Genomic DNA, 19861 nt, shown 5'->3' on the forward strand with positions numbered 1-19861 from the left:
TTGGACCACCTGTCAGACCCTTCGGATCCTGACTCCCCGCTGGATCGGGAAAGCTCGCCCTGCGGGGAGGGGTGTCCCTTTGGGAGAGGTGTACGAAAAACAGGATTATGTCTTGCGGCACACAGAACTGGGAGTAAGGAACGTCCACCACCGAGAGAAGGAAAACAGAAGATTCGTGGTTTGCTTCCTCCGCCCTCCCCTACCCCCCGCCGCCCAGTTCTCTCCCCTCTCCACTTTTGCGTGAATATCTCCTGCAACCTCCCCCCGCCCCCAGGGCTGCTGCACTTTCTTCCCTCGTTTAGCTCGGCGGCTCGGATCATGTCAGCTAAGCTTCTGGTGGGTTTCTTCCTCCTGTCTGTATTCCAAGCCTGGTAAGTTTCACTTGGTGCGTTTCTAGCCTGATTATTTCTCCCCCTCTCCCCCACCCCCGGCTTCCTTGGAATGTCTGTGTCCAAAAAAGAAAACGGGCTGCCAAAGACAACATTATGATGACAACAGTTTTGGGGTCTGTTTCCCCCAGTTCTGCTCCGCTGCCCTATTATGCCCCATCCGGGTCGCCGCAGAGTGAAATTGACTAGCGGAGAGCTAGTCACAGCCGCGCCGTCACTTTGTAATTGACTGGAGCTCAGAGGTTGCTCCCACACACACACATACACTCAGCGTCCCGCCCCTTCTCCTTTCCTAGGCTTGCAGTTTTCAGGGCTCGAGAAATCCGTCGTCGTTTTGATCTGCTCTGGAGTTGCTTTCAGGGAACTTCAAAGCTCTCCGCTCTCCTTCGCGGGAATGCATCTTCCTCCGGCTTGGCAGAAAAGTTTCCTCTTGACTTCGCTTCGGTTTGGGGGGAATCTAAAGAGAGCCTCCCTCGCAAAGCTAGGTTTATGACAATCGCCCTGACTGTCAAAAGCCGGCTGTGTCGGGGGGTGAGATTCTCCCAGCGGTCTTTGAGTCTAGAGCGGTATCCTCTTGAACAAGACACTGGTCTGCGGTTTGCTGCCGGGAATGACGTTAACTCGAGGATCTTTTTGTGGTCTTGCCACTGTCAAGATGGGGCAGGCGAATACTGGGAAGTCTAATCTTTAGACTTGCAAGTAAAAGGACCCGTCCGGCCGAACAGAACGAAATTGATCAAACTGAGAAAAACCAGTTGCACAGACGACTCGCTTTATTAAGCCGCTTTTGTTTTTCCGCAACCGATTTGGACTGTCTTGCGACGCTCATTTCTTTGGGCGGATCGAAGCGATTGTCTAAATACCTTGTTGCAGGGGACTACCAGGAGAGACGGGTTCCTTTGATAATACGATTATACCGGGTTACGATAATGCCTTAATACTCATGTCACAATCCGTTCTGGAAACCTCACTGCATGTCAATGAAATGCCACCCTGGTAATTCAGATCTTGATTTCTTTGAGACTCTTGACATGGCTCAGTTTCCTTAGGATTCCATTCTCCCCTTCTCTTCCACCCCTCTCCTCATCACAGAAATAATTCCACCGCTCACTGCTAAACTACAATTAACAAGCAGAATATTGATCAACATTGCAGAATGTTGCAGTTGCACCACATTACTGGGAACTCACCGCGCAAAGAATATTCGGTTTTCCTTTCTTGGTAACTGTAGCATGAGAACGATTTCATTTCTATGGTATCCACACACATAACGCCAGGTAACTCCTGTTTCCCCTCTAAATTGTCCCCGATCAAGGCAGTTATGCTCCTTGCAGCCTTTAAACAATGAATCGGATTAAAAACCTTTTCATCCAACTAAAAAGGCAGCCCTGATTAACTGGACAACACCTTTTTAAAAGTAATGATTTTTTTTGAAATGTAGCACCACTTGCAAAAACTGCAGAAGGTGGGGCAGCTTAAAAGAGGCATTCCCCTATCACGATCATACAGGGAGGGATGCCTCTTCAAGAGAAGAACTTTTAGAGCGGAATCCCTGTCGGTCTGGGGCAGCAAAACCAACACAAATCTTGTGGCATCTTAAAGCAGGGGTGTGGAACCTGAGGCCCTTCCGTGGTTGTTGGACTACAACTCCCGCCATCCCTGACCATTGGCTATAGTGCCTGCGACTGAGGGAAGTTGGAGCCCAACAGCATCTGGAGAGCCACAGAGTCCCAATTCCTGCCTTAAAGGCTTCAAGGCTTGTGATGAGGTGGTACTGGTGGGCTCCAATCAATGAAAGGCTATGCCATAGTAAAATGAGTTTAGTCTTTAAGGCACCACAATACTTTGTCGCTCGTTCCAAACGGCACCTACCCTCATTCTATGCACATCTATTTATTTAAAATCATTTGATTGACTCGTTGCTTTAATTGCTTTAATGAACATTTTGTTTTGTTCATTTCCACCCTTTCTAGCCTATCCCATCTCGCCGATGCACTGTGATATTATTGAATTGCTTGGAGGGTGGGGGGAAAGTGTTGATGTACTCCCATAATCCCTTTTTGGGGGGGAATGAGACCGTGGAGTATTTGAAAAAGCAGCCCTCATCCAACCCTTAATTAGTGCTGGAAGAGAAACAAAGTAGTTGCTCAGTCCCAGATCCATCCAACACTTTCTTTTCCATATGACTTCTTCTGGAATACTCACAAGGATGATCAGATCTCACAGCTTCTACCATCTGATTTAGGAAGCTGCCTTTTACTGCGGGAGACCACTGGCCCATCTTACCTCAGTATTGTCTATACTGACTGGCTGCTCCTCTCAGGGGGGCTGTGGCAGGGTTTTTCTCCAGGCCTACCTGGCTATGGGACCCTTCTGCATGCACCAGTGCTTGCTGTGCTAGGGCTGTTCCTTCCTTAACAGTGCCCAACAGCCACTGGTGAAATGCAAACCCTGTTGTGGTTGTGCCAGCAGTGGTGGAAAAGCAGTGTGAATGAATATTGCCCCACTTACTGTATGGGGAAGAGCTGTGTCATCGTATGCAAAAGAGCACCTCTGCAGTGATCCAGCCACACAACCCACCATGGTGACATGGTGGGCAGGAATGGCTCTGTATGCACTGTACAGCTGCCAGAGGGAATGATTTTATATAGCACCATCAGTGAACCATGAAGCTCCCTTATACTGAGCCAGATTACTGGTCCTTCGGCCCAGTGCTGTCTACTCTTGCTGGCAGTAGCTCTCTCAGAGTCTCAGGCAGGGATAGGTTTTCCCCAGCTTTGCAGGTATCCTTTGAACTCAAGGTCGGGGAAACCGGTGGCCCTCTGGTTGTTGTTGCACTCCAGCTCCCATCACCCCTGACCTTTGGCCACACTGGCTGGGGCTGATGGGAGGTGGAGTCCAACAGCATTTGGAAGGCTACAGGCTCCCCATCTCTCTGTTTGAACTGAAGATGCCAGGCCGCCTGCATGCAAAGTATGTGCTCTCTGCGTTCTGTACATTTCCCCCAAAAAACAAAGTAACTTAAATTCCTTGGCACCAGGAATTAATTTGATCAACATTCTCAGTTACCTTAATCTTTGGCTGACCATTGTTTGTCATGCACAGGCATCTCTCTCTCTCTCTCTCACACACACACACACACACGTACACACACACACACACACACACACGTTGTTTATCACTTTCGGCTCAACTTAACAGACACATGAGATCAGCAATGAAAATCTCCCATGTTTTTCTTTTCTCCTTCAAAGCAGCAGTCATGTTGGGCTGTGAATTTGACTGCGGAAACGGCCCTGGGGGAATCCTTTCCTCTCATGGTTGCCCACCAAATCTAAATTGCACTCCTCTCCTCCAAAAGCTGCTATTTACCTTTCAAGAGGAAATCCTAGACACCATACAAGTACCTTTTACTCAGTGAGGCAAATAGCAACTTCAGAAAGGTGATTTAGATCAGCAGGGTGTGTGTGTGAGATGAAACACCAGATCTCCCAACACCATTTTTCTCGTCATATTGGAAGCCCTATGCAGCTGCTTTAAAGTTGTTGTTTGTTTTTAAAAACACAACAGGAAATTCTGATCAAGGATCTCCCAAGTCAGGTGTAATATAGCATTTACCTTCCACTACATCATAAAGAAAAGTCTGAATCTCCTGCTAAGAGAGACCTGATTCTAGATAACACCGGAGACTGATCAGTGTTAGCAGAGTGGCATGAATAAAGCAGATGGAGTCCAGAGAGTAAGGAAATCCTTTACTAAGGGAAACTGAACAAGAACAGGGTATAACTTGAGGAGAAATAAACAGAGGGGTTTTGTCTTCCATAAGTCAGGAAGATATTCAACAACTAAACATACAGAGGAAAATTCCCTCAGATCTACACAGCCAGTCACAGTATAACTTACCTCGGTAAGGATCACACTATTTTGACCTCCACCCCTCCCCCTTTTGGTTAACTGGCTAACTGAAAACAGATTTAACCTCTTAGGTTACTAACTGAATGATCCCTGCTGTTGTACTTCCAACAATCAGGGCATGCCACATGCTTTCTCCACACTTGATTGGGTATTTAATAGGAGTGGAAATACACAAATAAAACAGGATTCTCTCCCCCCCCCATGGTCTCCATTCCATTCTGCCTGTCTCACCCCAGATTTTTGTCGCTTGATTCATAGGTTCGCCATAAATCATAATCATCTTGAAGGCACATAAGAACAAACAAAAACAAAATCTGTCTGGGCCTAAGTTTCACCAGAATGCACATGTGCGCACATACGTGCATGCATGTGCACACACAATAATCCCAGGCCCCAGCTCATTCATAACACAAGAGGCCCACTGAATCTAGTCAAGCACCCTGCTTCCCAAAAGCCCATATGAAGACAACAACTCTCTCCAGCAACTGAAAGTCAGAGATGTCTTGCCTTTGACCATTGGTAATTTGGCTATGGACTTGTCCCATGCCCATGAACTTGTCTACCTCCCAAGTTATCTAAGCCAACATGCGTCGCCATATTTTTGCGGCAATGAATTCTCATTGTGTATTGTGTGAAGAAGAGTTCCTTTGGTCTGTCCCCAACCTACTGCTAGTCAATGTATTTGGAGGAAGGGCTGAGTTCTAGTATTATGACAGAACAGCTCCTGCATGTCCATTTTTTTTAGCACACCATGTATAACTTTATAAATCTCTACTGTGTCCTCCCTTTCTCATGTTCCCCCCCTCAACTAAAGAGCTCCCATCACTGTTGCCTTTTCTTGTAGAGAAGCAGCTCTGTCTCCTTGGTCTCATTTTGCTTGTCCTTTTCTGCACTTTTCCCACCCATGACATCCTTTTTAAGATGAGGTGACCAGAATTGTACACAGCATTCAAAAAGTGGCCATCAATTTATATCCAGGCAGGATGGTATTAGTCCCTTTCTTTTCAATTTCTTTCCCAATAATCCTTGAAATGGAATTTGCCTCTCTCGCCGCTGATGCACTGAGTTGAGGATTTCATTGAACTCTTTCCATCACAGTCCTCAGATCTCTTTCCTGGTTTATTGCAGCCATTTCAGATCGCATCAGTGTATAGTGTAGTAGAATTTCCCGCTTTAATGTGTATCACTTTCCACTTACATTGAATCTCATTTGCAGTTTTGTTGTTCATTTACCCAGTCTGGACAGGTCTTTTAGAGTTCTTCACAGTCTGCTTGGGAATTTGATCTCTTGAGTAATCTGGTATCATCCACAGATTTGGTCACCTCCGGTGGAGGCTGCTGCATTCTGGCAAATAGGGCAACCTCTGTCTGCCCTCAGCCAGCCAAACCAGCTTGCCATCTTACAGCCAGTCCAGGGGTGGTGGAGTGACTACCAGTTTTTTAGTCTTAGTGTTGCCTTTGTAGAAGTCAACACAGAAGAAGATGGGAACAAAACAAAAATTGGTTGGCTTCCCTATTACTGGCTCTGGTTCCACCTACTGTTTGGGCTCCCTATCTGTCACCCCACCAGTTCTAATGGGCACCAGCCACCACTGCTCACCCCACTGCTCACATCTGACTCCAGATAATTTATGAACACATTAAATAACACTGGTTCTTCCCAATACAGATTGTAGGGGATTCCACAGCTCGCAATCAAAGCTATCCATTAACTCCTACAATGTGCTTCCTGTTCTGTATCTAGTTAGTTACGATCCATAAGATGATCCATCCTTTCATCCCATTACTCAAGATGGTTCGGTGAAAAATTTCATTGATAACATTTTGGGACAGTTTCAGGATTAGTATTCCACACAGCATCTTGGCTCAGCCCTGATATGTACAAAGAGCATCTTGCCAGCTATGTGGACTGAGCGTGACCAACACTGCAGGAAGCCAGCAATGAGGGTTGGCAATCTGGGGATCAGATGAATGATGTGAGGGCTTTCATGCCTTCAAGTAAGGGCTGTAAGGAAGCCCTAGAAGAAACACTCCTCTCAATACAGGGCCATTGTGTTGTCTGCATAGTAAACACTTTCACGATTAAACTCAAATACATTTCCCAGTGGGCAATTTCTATTAAGTCATTCAATTTTCCATGAAAATAATGTCAATACAATCAGAAGCTTCTCTTTACAGAAAAATAAGTCTTTTTCTTCCCTCCTAAAATCAATAACATATATGCATGCAGAGTTAACTCTCTTCCTAATCTCACCCACCCACATGTAATCTGGTAACTGTTCATAGCCTTTTTTATTATTTTTAAAGTGAAATGTTTGACATGAATATAGATAGAGCCATGCTTCACTTTCTTTTCTCCAAAACACTGTTTGGCCGCCTCAGAGGCATGTTCATTGTTAGTTTCCGATCAGTTCTTTTTACAGTACTCAGGGGCACTGCTCAGAATTTATAAAGATTTGAGGCTTATTCCTATAGACACGAATTTGCATGTGCAAATGTATATGTGTAGATGCAAATTTAGAATTGTAATGGCAGAGAAGGCAGGCCAATTGTTTCCCTATCCAAATAACCCCAAATAGAGTCTTCAGTTAAGTTGCACCCCTCAATGCTCCACTCCAAATTAGTTCCTCTTCAATTCATTTACCCTCTATTAACTACCCCCCACTCATTCATTACCCTTCAAATCATCTGGACAAGATAATCTTAAATCAATGTATTTCCCCAAATCAATATCTTACCTACCCAGTAAACCAGTCACCCCCCAATTCAATATCATCTGAATTTATGATCTACCCCAAAATGCTCAGGGCACTTAGGAAAATATTTGGGGCGTATTTCCCAAGAACTCATTTGTAGCAATGCCTCTGGCCATCATAATTTGCTTTATCTACCTGTTTCCATTCACCATGTACAAAACCATTTGGCAGTGGTGGATTCTAGAGATCCAGAGTTAAAGTTGCAGAAAAAGGAAGGTGTTCCTGCTCCAAGGACTTTAAGATACAGAGAAAAGGTAAAAAAAAAAAGGGGGGGGGGAGAAGAGCGTACATTTATTTCACCTACATGTACTCAGTCTTACACAAAAGGGCATCCCAGAGTATCATTTCTCTCTTGTGTGCATTTGCTGTTTTTTAAAAGTTTCTTTACCTGTTTGTTCCATCAGGAGTATGGAAAAGCCAGTTATACACAGGATAAATTCACAGAGTTCCCTTTCATTTCTTGAACCCATTGAAAATACACAGGATAACAGAGAATAACATAGGAAACAATCTTATACCAAATCAGAGCAGAGGTCCGTTGAGCTCCATATTGTCTACTGACAGCATCTCTCTAGCAGTAGTGTAGCAGTAAATTCAGAAGTGCAGGATCCCTTCATGTTAGTCACAGCCACGCACCCTCAGGGTCACTTTTCCTTTCTACTTTCCCTCATTTCCTTGTTCTCCCTGCTGCCCCTGAGTCCACACTCCATTACAACAGACATCCCTAAGAGCCAATGAAGATGAAGAGTCTTCTGAGTGGCTGACACACTTCCTTTCATTCTGATTGGCTTCAATTGACTCTTCTCAGTGGCTAACATGCTTCCCTGTCATGATGGTTGGCTCATACATAGGGACCTGGCTGGGAGCCTGCTCCCCAAAAAGTAAGGGGTCTGTGATCCCCCCAACCCTGGATGACTACACCCCTGATCTCCAGAATTTCAGGCAAATATCCATCCCCATCCCTACCTAGAAATGCTGGGGAATGAATCTTGGACCTTATGTGTGCTATGCCATTGAGCGATGGTGTAGGGAGCAGGTTGGCTGACAACTGCCCAGTACTTGGGAAAATCATTGGGGACTTGGGAAAGGATTGTAGCCTAGTGGTAAAGTGCATGCTTTGTATGGGAAAGGGGCACATCTCAGTGGCAGAGCATCTACTTTGCATGCAGAAGGTCCTGGACCAGTGTGTCCAGGTAGGGCCAGAGAAGACTCCTGTCTCAATCTTGAACAGTGGCTGTCAGTTTGTATAGAAAATACTGAGTTAGATGGACCACCGGCCTGACTTGGTATAAAACAGCTTCCTATGTTTCTGTGTTCCAGATTTCTTCCTTGGCATCCCCAGGTAGGGCTGCGAAAAGTCTCCTGTCTGAAAGACCAACAAGCTGCTGCTTTTCAGTGTAGACCAGGATAGCCAATGTGATGCCTTCCAATTGTTGCTGGACTACAACTCCCATCAGCCCAACCAGCATGGTCAATGGTCAGGGACAATGGCAGTTATAACCCAACAACTTCTAGAGGATACCATGTTGACTACCCCAGATGACCCAAGTAACTTAAGATAACTTCCTATGTACTTTGTCTCCTCTTCCTGGATAATAAAGTTGGCATGTACTGAAAACCAGTAAGATGCAGGTATGTAGTTGGAGCAGCATGGGACTCAGGTTTGGTTGTAGGTTTACTGCAGAGAAATCTGCCACAGGGGAAATGGATTCAGTAATCTACCCAGGTCTACTGTGCATGCAGTGGAGTTGCACTGACTGCAGCTGAATACAGACTGAATTTGCTTTGTACCCTTTCATAGCTAATCACAGAAAGAAAATATTCAATTTAATGTACCTTGACAACTCATAGGCGTCAGCATTTGAGAGAGAGAAAATACAAGACGTCTTAGAAATTTAAAGTTGAAGAGGGAGAAAGGGAGCAGACTCAGCAGGGGGGAGGATGGAGACAATCAAAACTAGAATTGGTTGGGTCCATTTGTCATTGGCTCTAGCTCTGCCTACTGTTGGCCTCCCTGCCTTCCGCCCTACCAGTCCTAATAGCCACCAGACACCACTGGCTGTCTCATTGTGCCAAGTGCCTTGGATATACAGGAGAAAAGCATATATGCAAAACATTATTTTTCATCTTCACTCTGAGGGCTCATCTACACATTTAAGCTGGTATCTGGGAATGCTTTCATTTATTTCTCCATATGTACATATATAGAGTTCTTGTATGTGTCAAATAGGAGTAAGATTCATCATGTTTTCAGCACACAAAAATGCCTTGCATCTAGTCAGACTCTTTCTCTGTCCAATCCAGTGCTGTTTATTCTACCCCCCCCCCAAAAGAACTCCCTACACTACAAGATAGGACAGGGGGCGGAGGGAAACCTTCTGATCAATGTAGGATGGGTAGAAGGGGCTGCTGGAGGAGGGGAGAGCACTCAAAATCAGATTTGGTTCCTAAGATGAGTTAAGTGAAGGAAGTTCATGAGAGCGAACAGTGGTGGCTAGTGGCTCCATGTCAATGGGACAGTGGAATCCACTCCAGGTTTCAGTCTGAACTTTCAAGGAGTTATCCAAGGTTCTGAACACCTCAGACAGCTCCTTGAAAGTTTGGACTAAAACCTGGAGCAGATTCCACTGCTCCACTGACACGGAACCACCAGCCATCACTGAGAGGGACATTGCTACCTGATGCCTCATTCCATGTTGTCCAGGAAGACTCCCCCCAGCTCTTTGGAGAGGCTGGGGGGGGCACACATTCTGCAAGGAGGAGGAGGTGGCTGGTAACTTTCCTTTCATGAACTTCCTTCAGTTAACTTATCTTAGGATCCAAGACCATGGTGTTCAAGTTTCTTATTTTCATACCCTTATGTTGAATTAAATAACAAAACTCAAATGCTGAGAATACATAATAACTTTTTAACAGGATGATATTACCAGGAAATAGTAAAATTGCTGATTCTTCTCCTCATATACTTCCCAGGCAAGATATGAATATTGGGAGTTCTGCAGGGTGCTCTTCCACCAGAGGCTGCTACTGCAAGTTAAAACTACATAAAATAAGGCATCACATTGATATAGAAGAAAAGTGGCATTTATCCTTAAATTCATGATCTAGTGAGAAGTAATGATGTGAGACTATGCAATTATTTTCCATTAGAGTGCCCTACTTAGATTTTCATCTGTGGCAGTTAGCATAGCCTCTGAGAAAATATTTTATTTAAATGGGAAAAACAAAGAACTCTGAAAGCTTCCCTGTGAACCCAAATGAATTATGGAGGAATGCAATTCAATATAAACAAGTGTAAAATTATGCATATTGGAGCAAAAAATCTTAATTTCACATATACGCTCATGGGGTCTGAACTGGCGGTGACCGAACAGGAGAGAGACCTCGGGGTTGTAGTGGACAGCACGATGAAAATGTCGACCCAGTGTGCGGCAGCTGTGAAAAAGGCAAATTCCATGCTAGAAATAATTAGGAAAGGTATTGAAAATAAAACAGCCGATATCATAATGCCGTTGTATAAATCTATGGTGTGGCCGCATTTGGAATACTGTGTACAGTTCTGGTCGCCTCATCTCTAAAAGGATATTATAGAGTTGGAAAAGGTTCAGAAGAGGGCAACCAGAATGATCAAGGGGATGGAGCGACTCCCTTACGAGGAAAGGTTGCAGCATTTGGGGCTTTTTAGTTTAGAGAAAAGGCGGGTCAGAGGAGACATGATAGAAGTGTATAAAATTATGCATGGCATTGAGAAAGTGGATAGAGAAAAGTTCTTCTCCCTCTCTCATAATACTAGAACTCGTGGACATTCAAAGAAGCTGAATGTTGGAAGATTCAGGACAGACAAAAGGAAGTACTTCTTTACTCAGCGCAAAGTTAAACTATGGAATTTGCTCCCTCAAGATGCAGTAATGGCCACCAGCTTGGATGGCTTTAAAAGAAGATTAGACACATTCATGGAGGACAGGGCTATCAATGGCTACTAGCCAGGATGGCTGTGCTCTGCCACCCTAGTCAGAGGCAGCATGCTTCTGAAAACCAGTTGCCGGAAGCCTCAGGAGGGGAGAGTGTTCTTGCACTCGGGTCCTTCTTGCGGGCTTCCCCCAGGCACCTGGTTGGCCACTGTGAGAACAGGATGCTGGACTAGATGGGCCACTGGCCTGATCCAGCAGGCTCTTCTTATGTTCTTATGAATCGAAGGTATATTCTGCTCTTTCTCATGTGACACTGTCATATGGCTTATTTCCCAATTGCAGTTCAAGAAAGGTTGAAGAGGATGACTTTGAAGATTTCACTACAAATCAGAAATGGGTAATGTCTCCAAAAACGCACGACACTGATGTGACACTGTTGTTAAACAAGTTGCTGAGAGACTATGATAAAAAGCTGCGACCAGACATTGGAAGTGAGTGCTTTTCCTTTAATTTTTCTGTAGTGGATAAATCTTATTGCAGATGGCTGCGTCCATATTTTTTGTTTTAATAACCAATGTGCATGATCAGAGAAGAACCTTGTAGTGACCATTATGCATGAGATCAGAGCAGTGTTGGGTTTTGGTTCAGGCTAATTACAGTCTATAGTATAGATTAGATTCTAGACACCAGACAATCAGTAAATAATACAAAAATAAAACAATAAAGCTAAATTCTGTAACACTTACGCAGGAGTAAGCCCCATGGAACTCAACGGAACCAACTTCTGAGTAGACATGTATAGAATTGCGTTGTTTGTATCATAATGAAATTATATGCATTTTATCAAATGGCCGCATTTAGAATTCTTGTATAGTACACTTTGGTTGCCCCATCTTGAAAATGTTGATGTAAAACTAGAAAATATATAGAAAAGGTCAACTGGAATGATCAGGGGGCTAGATCATCTTCCCTTGCATGAAAAGTTAAGATATTTCAGTGCTTTTTAGTTATAAAATTATGAATAGTGAGAAGAGTATTAATAACCAAACATTTGAATTCCTCTGTTATAATACTACAGTTTGGGTACACAATGAAGTTGATTGGTAGTAGGTTAAGGACAGAACAGATTGTATAATTAATTAATGTATGGAATCCACTGCCACTGATGTAATAATGGGCATTAACGTAGATAGCTTTTATTAGGTAAATTCATAGAGGATACATCTGCAGCTGTATGTGACATGATAGCTATGATTGGTATCCAATTGATGTCACTTCACTGATGGAAGTCATATGTCAGTGGAACAGGGAAGGGGGAATTTTTGGTGATTCTTTCACTGCCAGCAGCCCTCTGTGACCCCTTAAAATCTGCTTTGAAGGATTCCCCAACCCTCCAGGAGATGATGATGATTTAATGTATTAAACATCTTTTATGTTAGCCTCAAGATGATTTACAACCATACCATTCCATAAAAACAGCTAAAAATCATTTTTAAAATGGTACAAAAAAAGCTAAAGATAGTTAAAAACAACACAAAATGAACAGCTAAGGCAGATACCTTTTCATCCACATAGTGGGTGCCTGCTATATATATCTGAATAGGGATGCTGTTCCACAAAACAAGCCCTACTCTGAGTTCCTGTGGAGTGGGCTTCTGGTATTTTTGAGACTTTAAGGAGAAACTCTCTTGCAGATTGTAGTGATCTACTGGGTAAATAATGGATAAGGCATTCTCTCAAGTAACCTGGTCCTGAGCTGTATAGGGCCTTATATGTTAGTACCAAAACCTTGAGCCTGGTAGCAGATTTGTAGCCAGTGCAAATCCCATAAACAAGGTGTTATATGCTGGTGATAGTTAGCCCCAAAAGTAACCTAGCCATCACTTTCTGCACTAGTGGCAGCCCCCAGACCAATTTCAAGGGTAGACCCACATAGAGCACATTGCAGTAATCCAGCCTTGAGGTTACCAATGACAGATAACTGAGGCCAAGCTATCCTGATCCAGGAATGGCTATAGCTGTCTTACCAGCCGAAGGCACTCCTAGCCACTGAGGACATCTGTGCCTCCAGTGACAGAGCTGGATTGAGAAGCACCTCCGGGCTTCTCCTCAATTCAGTGAGATCCCATCCAAGGCAGATAACTTACTGACTTCTGAGACCTGTAAGGCACCCACCCACAGATGCTCCATCTTGTCAGGATTCAGTCTTTCCAGGATTCAGTTTATTTTCCCTCATCCAGTCTACCACTGCATCCAGACATTAGTCAAGGGCCTGTTCAGCCATTATCAATTTAGATGTTACATAGAAATAGAGTTGTTTATCATCAATGTACTGATGATACCTCACTCCAAAAACAACCACTCCCAACAACTTCATATAGATGTTAAATAGCATTGGAGACAATATAGTGCCCTGCAGCACATCAGCAGCTCAAGAGTCAGGGGCCTGAGAAACATAATCTAATAATATGTTCCGGAACTGCTTCTGGAAATAAGACCAGAGCCACTGCAGAACATCATCCCCAGTGCTAATGTTTCATAGATGGTCCAAGAGGATGGTATCCAAAGCTGATGATAAATCAAGAAGGTACACAGGGTTACACTGACTCTGACCCTCCCCCAATAAAGGTAATCCATTAGTATAACCAAGACCAATTCATTCCTGAACCCTGATTGGAATATATCTAGATAATTGGTTTCCTCCAGGAATGTCTGCAACTGTACCTCCACAACAGGACTGCAAAAGAGGGTATTTGTGACTGGGTAGTAGTTTTAAATACCATTGGGTCCGGGGTTTTTTTCATGAGTGGTCACGCTACTGTCTCTTTCAAAGCACCAGGCACCACCCCCTCATTCAAATATATGTTCATCACACCCTGGACCCACCTAGTCATGCCCCCCAGCTAGCTTTAATCAGTCATTAAGGGCAAGAGTCAAGAGGGCCTGTTGTTGGGTGCATACACACAAGCAACCTCAGTATCATCAGGCTGCAAAAACTGACTGGTTCCACAAGCAAGATTTAGATATAGTATTGGAAATTTTGCTGGCAAATGAGTGATGGACTAGGTAGATCTTTGGTCTGATCCTGCAAGAAATCCTTCAGGTCTAATTTTCCTCTATAGTTTTGGTGTGTCAAGCTCAAGAGTTACATCCTTGATTTATTCTTCATTGCCTTTTCTCTACCACTGCAAACCCTCACCACACACACACTGAAATTCAGTTTGTTCTATATTAAGTAAGTGTTGAAGTTCTACCTTTTCATTTTAGCCGTCCCAAATTCCCCCTCCATTGTATTTCTTCATCCTTCTTTATTTCGGTTCCATCTTACTAGATTGTAATTCTGCACAACAGGGCTCTCCTTACACATATGGATATATGAAGCTGCTTTATGCAGAGGCTGAACACTGATCAGCCTACTCCAATATTGTCCATTCTGATTGGCAGCAGTTCCCCAGAGCCTCAGGCAAGGAGCTTTCGCTTCACCTGCTGTCTGACCATTTAACAGGAGATGCCAGGAAATGCTGCCTATAAAGCATCTGCTCTACCACTCTTCCCCTAAGGTACAACCTCCTCCATTCCCTTGCCAGCTTTCAATTGGGAGTTGAACTGGTGGCCACTGGACAAGAAGCCATAAAGGACCTGAGCAGTGGCAGCTGGTGCCCATTGAGACGGATGGGGTGGAAAGCAGAGAACTCAACAGTAGGTGGAGTCAGAGCCAATGATATGCAGAGTCAACTAATGCTAGTCTAGACCCTAACTTCCTCCTTGCTGCCATCTACAATGGCAGCGCTGAGATTACAAAGGAGGAAGCTGACAGCCAGGAACATTCCCTGAACTGGTTGTAAGTAAGAAGGCAGGCAAGTGGGGGCTGCCTGAGGGTCAACTGAGGCTGGTGGAACAATGCCCCATTTGCCCTAATGGATCAGCCACTACTGGTTAAGGGGATGGCACTGCCTCTCAGCTTCCTCCCCCTTAGTTTTAGTGCTGCCCTTGTAGAACTCTACAGGAAGGGGGCAAAACTAGCAAGCTCTGCCTGTCATTTGCTCTGACTACACTTACTGCTGGCACTTCCACCTTCCACCCCATCAGTCCCAATAGACATCAGCCGCCACTGCCGGACTACATGTTACTGAAAATCTTTTTTGTTTTATGCATGGGAAGCCCTTGGCTCTGTAGGTATTATTGGTGATGATGCATAATTTGAAAGTTGAAAGTCTTATGAAGTGACTTGGAGGGTTAAGGATGTCACAATATCCTTTTGCTGTTTTTTTGGCCAAACCGATGGAACATTATCAGCAAATGCTCAAAGGGAGCTTTCAGAATTTATCCTACAGGTGCTCTCTGGCACTGAGGGCAGGAGTTAGCTTCAATAGCTCATTTGAGCCATCAGGAAAGTGATCTGTTTTCAAGCAATCTTAATAATGCACCTGCTCTCTTCTGTTGGCACACTTCAATTTGGGTTGAGCAGGTTGGTCTGGGTACTGATGCTGTTACACTTCTCTCTCTCTCTCTCTCTCTCTCTCTCTCTCTCTCTCACACACACACACACACACACACACACACACACACACACACACACACACACACACACACACACACACACACACACTCTTTAACATCCTTGTCATCACCAGTACAGAAAGACATGAGAAGGTTAGGCATAGAAAGTGACATAGTCTGCCACTGAATTATTTTTATAGAGGGATCGACAAGAACTCAAGACATGTCTGCAAAGAGAAACATGGTAAAAAGACAATTAATTTGGTGCTCTTCTTAACAGTGTGGAGTCAGTTGACTGTGTCTTCTCTCAGTTATTACAGCAACAAGAAGTGCCCACCCTGTCCAGAGTCAATGCAACAGCTATGCTAGAACAAAAAAACTCCTCCCCTCTGTTTTCCTTCTACTCTTTTTCAATCCTATGTTACTAGATTGTAATTCTGCTTTCTCGGCTCATCTTATTCTGTCTGTCTGTCTGTCTACCCAACTACCTACCTACCTACCTACCTACCTATCCACACTGAGACAGAATTCCTATAAAGTTTGTGCACACATAAGCACACACTAATGGTAGAGACAAGCTACATGTGTGACATGATACACACACACACACACACACACACACACACACACACCACAGTGTCCTTAAAGTGGATACTTGTATTCTGAAGGGGAAAAAAGTGCCATGAGGTCCACATCCAGAATATGTTCTTGGTGTGGATCAGGGCCCCCATTACATTTCCCTGCCAAAAGTGCCCTCCTGCCCCATAGGTGCTGTTTGAAGTAAAAAGGGGCAAATTACAGCTGGAACGATTCTTAGCAGGAAACTGACACACACACACCATCCCAGTCAGGAATATGTGCCAGATTGGAGCCCCACAGTGGCATTTTCTTCAAAATAAAAGTTTAAGAATACTTTTAAAAAAAATGTGTGATTCATATTATGTGTCAAAATATGAATTTCCCCTGACTGATTTCAGTTGATTTCCCCCTCCCATTGTAGCCTCATAAGACATAGTCTACAGTGTTTGGCAGGTTCTCCCCCCACCCCACCCCTTTGGAGCACTTTTCCTGGCTGCGTGGGTGTGCACAGGGGACTGCAGACAGAAGAGGGGAGGGGAAGATCGGTTGTGTAAGTTGCCTTCCACTCACATAATGTTAGATACGACAACCGTAGAATTCTAGCAAAAAGTGGCACAGCAGCCATCTAGACAGATTGAGAAGGCTCATGCAGTAGCTTTGCAAATAGATCCCCAATATGCTCGAGTCTTCCTTAGAAAACTGAATTAAGAAAGGGCCTGTTAGCAGTAGCTTAAGCAGAGCAGCTCAGAACCCATTAGTAAGCATGGACAAACAAAACTGGAATCACCTCATAAAGTCAAAAGAGATGGGAAGGACTAAAAGGCCATCAGGTCCAACCTCTGGGCTGCAAGGAAGAATCAATGTAAGCCTCAAAATAGGTACAGGGCAGAACATTATTTGCTTTAACTAGCAAAGAGGAAGAAATTTGGTTCAGTTCACATTTAAAACTGAATCTATCAAATTTGCACATTGTCAAAAAATATGAGATCTGAAACACAGGCATCCTTCGAAATTTGCACTTATCTGAAATTTGCAGTATAGTTTTCCAATCAAACAATGTTTACAAAAATGCATATATGTGCATAAAAATAACATACCAAAATGCATGATATGATGAGAAATTGCTTGCAAAAATGTGTAATTAGTCAAAACTGCGTACAAATAATGTGTTTATTAGGAGAAATTTGCACTAAAATGCTGAAGAACTTTCATGAGGATTTTTAAAAAAAAAACAAATTGCAAATTTTGCAGAAATGTAGAGAACCGAATTTAAGATTGGAAAAATGAGAAACGGAGAGAACTGAAATTGAGTGATTTTGGGGTGAGGTGGGTTTTTAGCTACTTGGCTGAATAACCCATCTCTATCTCTGAAGGCAATTTGTTACTAATTAAGATCTATCCATTTTAGCCCAATGTTAACATGACCTTGCTTAGAAAATATTGTGTTTTCAATGCAAGGCAGCTAATATTTCCATTTCATTAATATTCCACGCTCGGCTTAAAAAGCTTCTAACACCTGATAGAAAGGAACTCTTCAAGTTCGAACAATAACATGATTCATAGCCAGTAGCAACATCTGCAACAAAATTTCAGGAGTGTTATTTCATTTTATTTTGGACACTCTGTCCCCAGGTCACAAACTCTGGAAATAAATCATCTCTCCCACACAGGCCCAGAATGAGCAGGATAAATCATGTTATGATTCTACAGGGAACAACCTAATAAGAGTGCAAGTTTCCCTAAGATTAGCTATGGTTACACATTTTTTCCAACACTGAAAGATCATCCATGGGCAAAATAATTTCCATTATCTGTCAGCATGCAATCATAAATCTCAGCTTAGATCAAGGAGTCAAATTATTTGACATCTCATATATTCCAACAGATGGGGAAAAAAGAGCATATAACTCAGGACTGCATTGAGGTTCTTAAATAACTTCGATAAACTGCAAATAGCAGTGAGTTTTTGTGAAGTAATATTAGCAAATGCCAGCAAATGGAAGGAAAGAAGAATAACCCTTGTTGCTGTGGTTTAATGGAATTCCATCTCCCTCTCCAGGTCTTCTGCTTGGAAAAGTCCTATTTGAGTGTATGCATCTGGGTTAGGATAGACATTCTAGTGACATGCTGCTGATCTCACTGCTCAACAGACTCCTTGCCTGAGGTGGCAAATATGGTTTTGGATCTGATGTGGGGGTCCCCTGGCAATTGTTACTGGAGTACTGAGGCTCCTTTGTTAGGAATGGCTCAGGATTTCATGACACTATACTAGAGTGCTTAGGGCCCTACTCACATGATGGGCCCTATGCTTGATTTAGTGTTCTCAGCTGGCTAAGATGCCAGTGGGGAAGATGCCAACAATTCTTTCTTATGGACAAATCACTACTTAGTAATGTTTAAACTCATAGGAGCTTGAAGCTCTGCAGGAGCGGAGGACTAGTTAGGGTGGTGTTCTCCCGGAGACAGATGGCTTTTGATGATTTCCTGATGGCATTTAGGAGAATTTCCTGCTGAGGTGGTTGTCACTCCTGTTGAAGTCCTACAGGATCTATGGGGTAGGGAAATGATGATCACTCTTAAAGACTGTCTTCTATTGATTAGATCCCAATCTGCTTCCTAGGGAGCTTGGGAGGATGAAGCAGTTTGACTGGCTGCTAGAACACAGGTAGAGAGAAAAAATCAGGAGAAATACAACAGAACACAGTCTAGAGCTCACTTTAGGGGCTACTAATTTTGCTATTCTCATCCATGCTTTGGTAACTACCAGATTAGATTAATGTATTAATGCACTCTACATAGGTCTGCATTTGAAAAACATTTGGAAGCAATTGATTCAGAATAAGATGGCCAGATTGTTAACAAGGGCTTGCCGATCTGAGCACAACACTCCAAGTGCTTAAAAAGCTAGCTTCTAGATCTTTTCTAGGCTCAGTTCAAAGTGTTGGCATTAACTTATAAAGTTCTGAATGTATCTGGGTATCCAAAGTTTTCCCATATCAACTTGACCATATGCTACAATTGTCAATGGAAGTTTTGCTCCATGCCATCAGATGTTAGGCAGAAGGCAACTGGAGACTGGTCCTTGCAGTGGTGTCATATAGGTTTTGGAATTCCCTCCACGGAAAGGTTTGTGGGCTGTCCCCTCTTTTATATATAATATATATACTGTAAATTATATAAATAAATATTAATATTATTCAGGTGAACATTTGGGGAGGGAGAAGGACAACATTTTTTATCATTCTACTGCAGTGGTTTAAATTTTAAGCTGTGTTTGGTTTTCAGCATATCAGTTTGAATAATTAGGAGGGGTAGAAAAATATTAAATGTATTTCAGCTTGGCTGATATTAAATACATTTTATATTGGAGAACCTGGATCAGGTATTAACCCAAGTATCATTCAACTGTCTGCCAAACACGAAGGTCATATGGCTAACTCTTACACCTCTTCTATGGGAGAGGGGGCATTCTCTAGTTTCAAAACCTGTTGTTTAATTAAATATCTAAATATTATGTGTAGAATACAATATTTCAAAATAATCTAACATGAGTATTAAAGGGCGTGAGTTAAACATATCAAAAGCATGCCATTGTCTTTGTCTGGTTGGTTACTTAGGTTAAGCTTAAAAACTTACCCCTAAATTTTATCCTTACTGAAATGGAATGCATGGTTCATCCCTCTCCTGTCCATTTCTTAAAGCCAGGGTCTAAAGAGCCACACAACAATCACCCAAAGGGTCTTTTGACTTCTAATTGTTATAGCAATTACGATATCTTTAACCATGTTCCAAGGCAAAACACTTACGAATC

The 19861-nt window shown here is 43.2% G+C and overlaps 1 protein-coding gene across 5 annotated transcripts in view; it reads left to right on the forward strand.

Annotated features, from left to right (window-relative positions):
• The first annotated feature begins 286 nt into the window (after positions 1–286).
• GABRG3 (gamma-aminobutyric acid type A receptor subunit gamma3) overlaps positions 287–19861 on the forward strand; it is a 555379-nt gene continuing 535804 nt past the window's right edge. For 3 of the 5 annotated variants that reach the window (XM_061626947.1, XM_061626951.1, XM_061626953.1), the window contains exons 1-2: positions 287–371; positions 11314–11462. In XM_061626947.1, coding sequence (XP_061482931.1) covers positions 319–371; positions 11314–11462 — 202 coding nt within the window. In that variant the 5' untranslated portion in view covers positions 287–318. Of the gene's footprint in view, positions 372–8633; positions 8693–11313; positions 11463–19861 lie in introns of those variants that run through there. The other 2 variants (XM_061626949.1, XM_061626948.1) reach the window with 2 other exon arrangements.

This window comes from Rhineura floridana, chromosome 5 (assembly GCF_030035675.1).
Source record: "Rhineura floridana isolate rRhiFlo1 chromosome 5, rRhiFlo1.hap2, whole genome shotgun sequence".
NCBI lineage: Eukaryota > Metazoa > Chordata > Lepidosauria > Squamata > Rhineuridae > Rhineura > Rhineura floridana.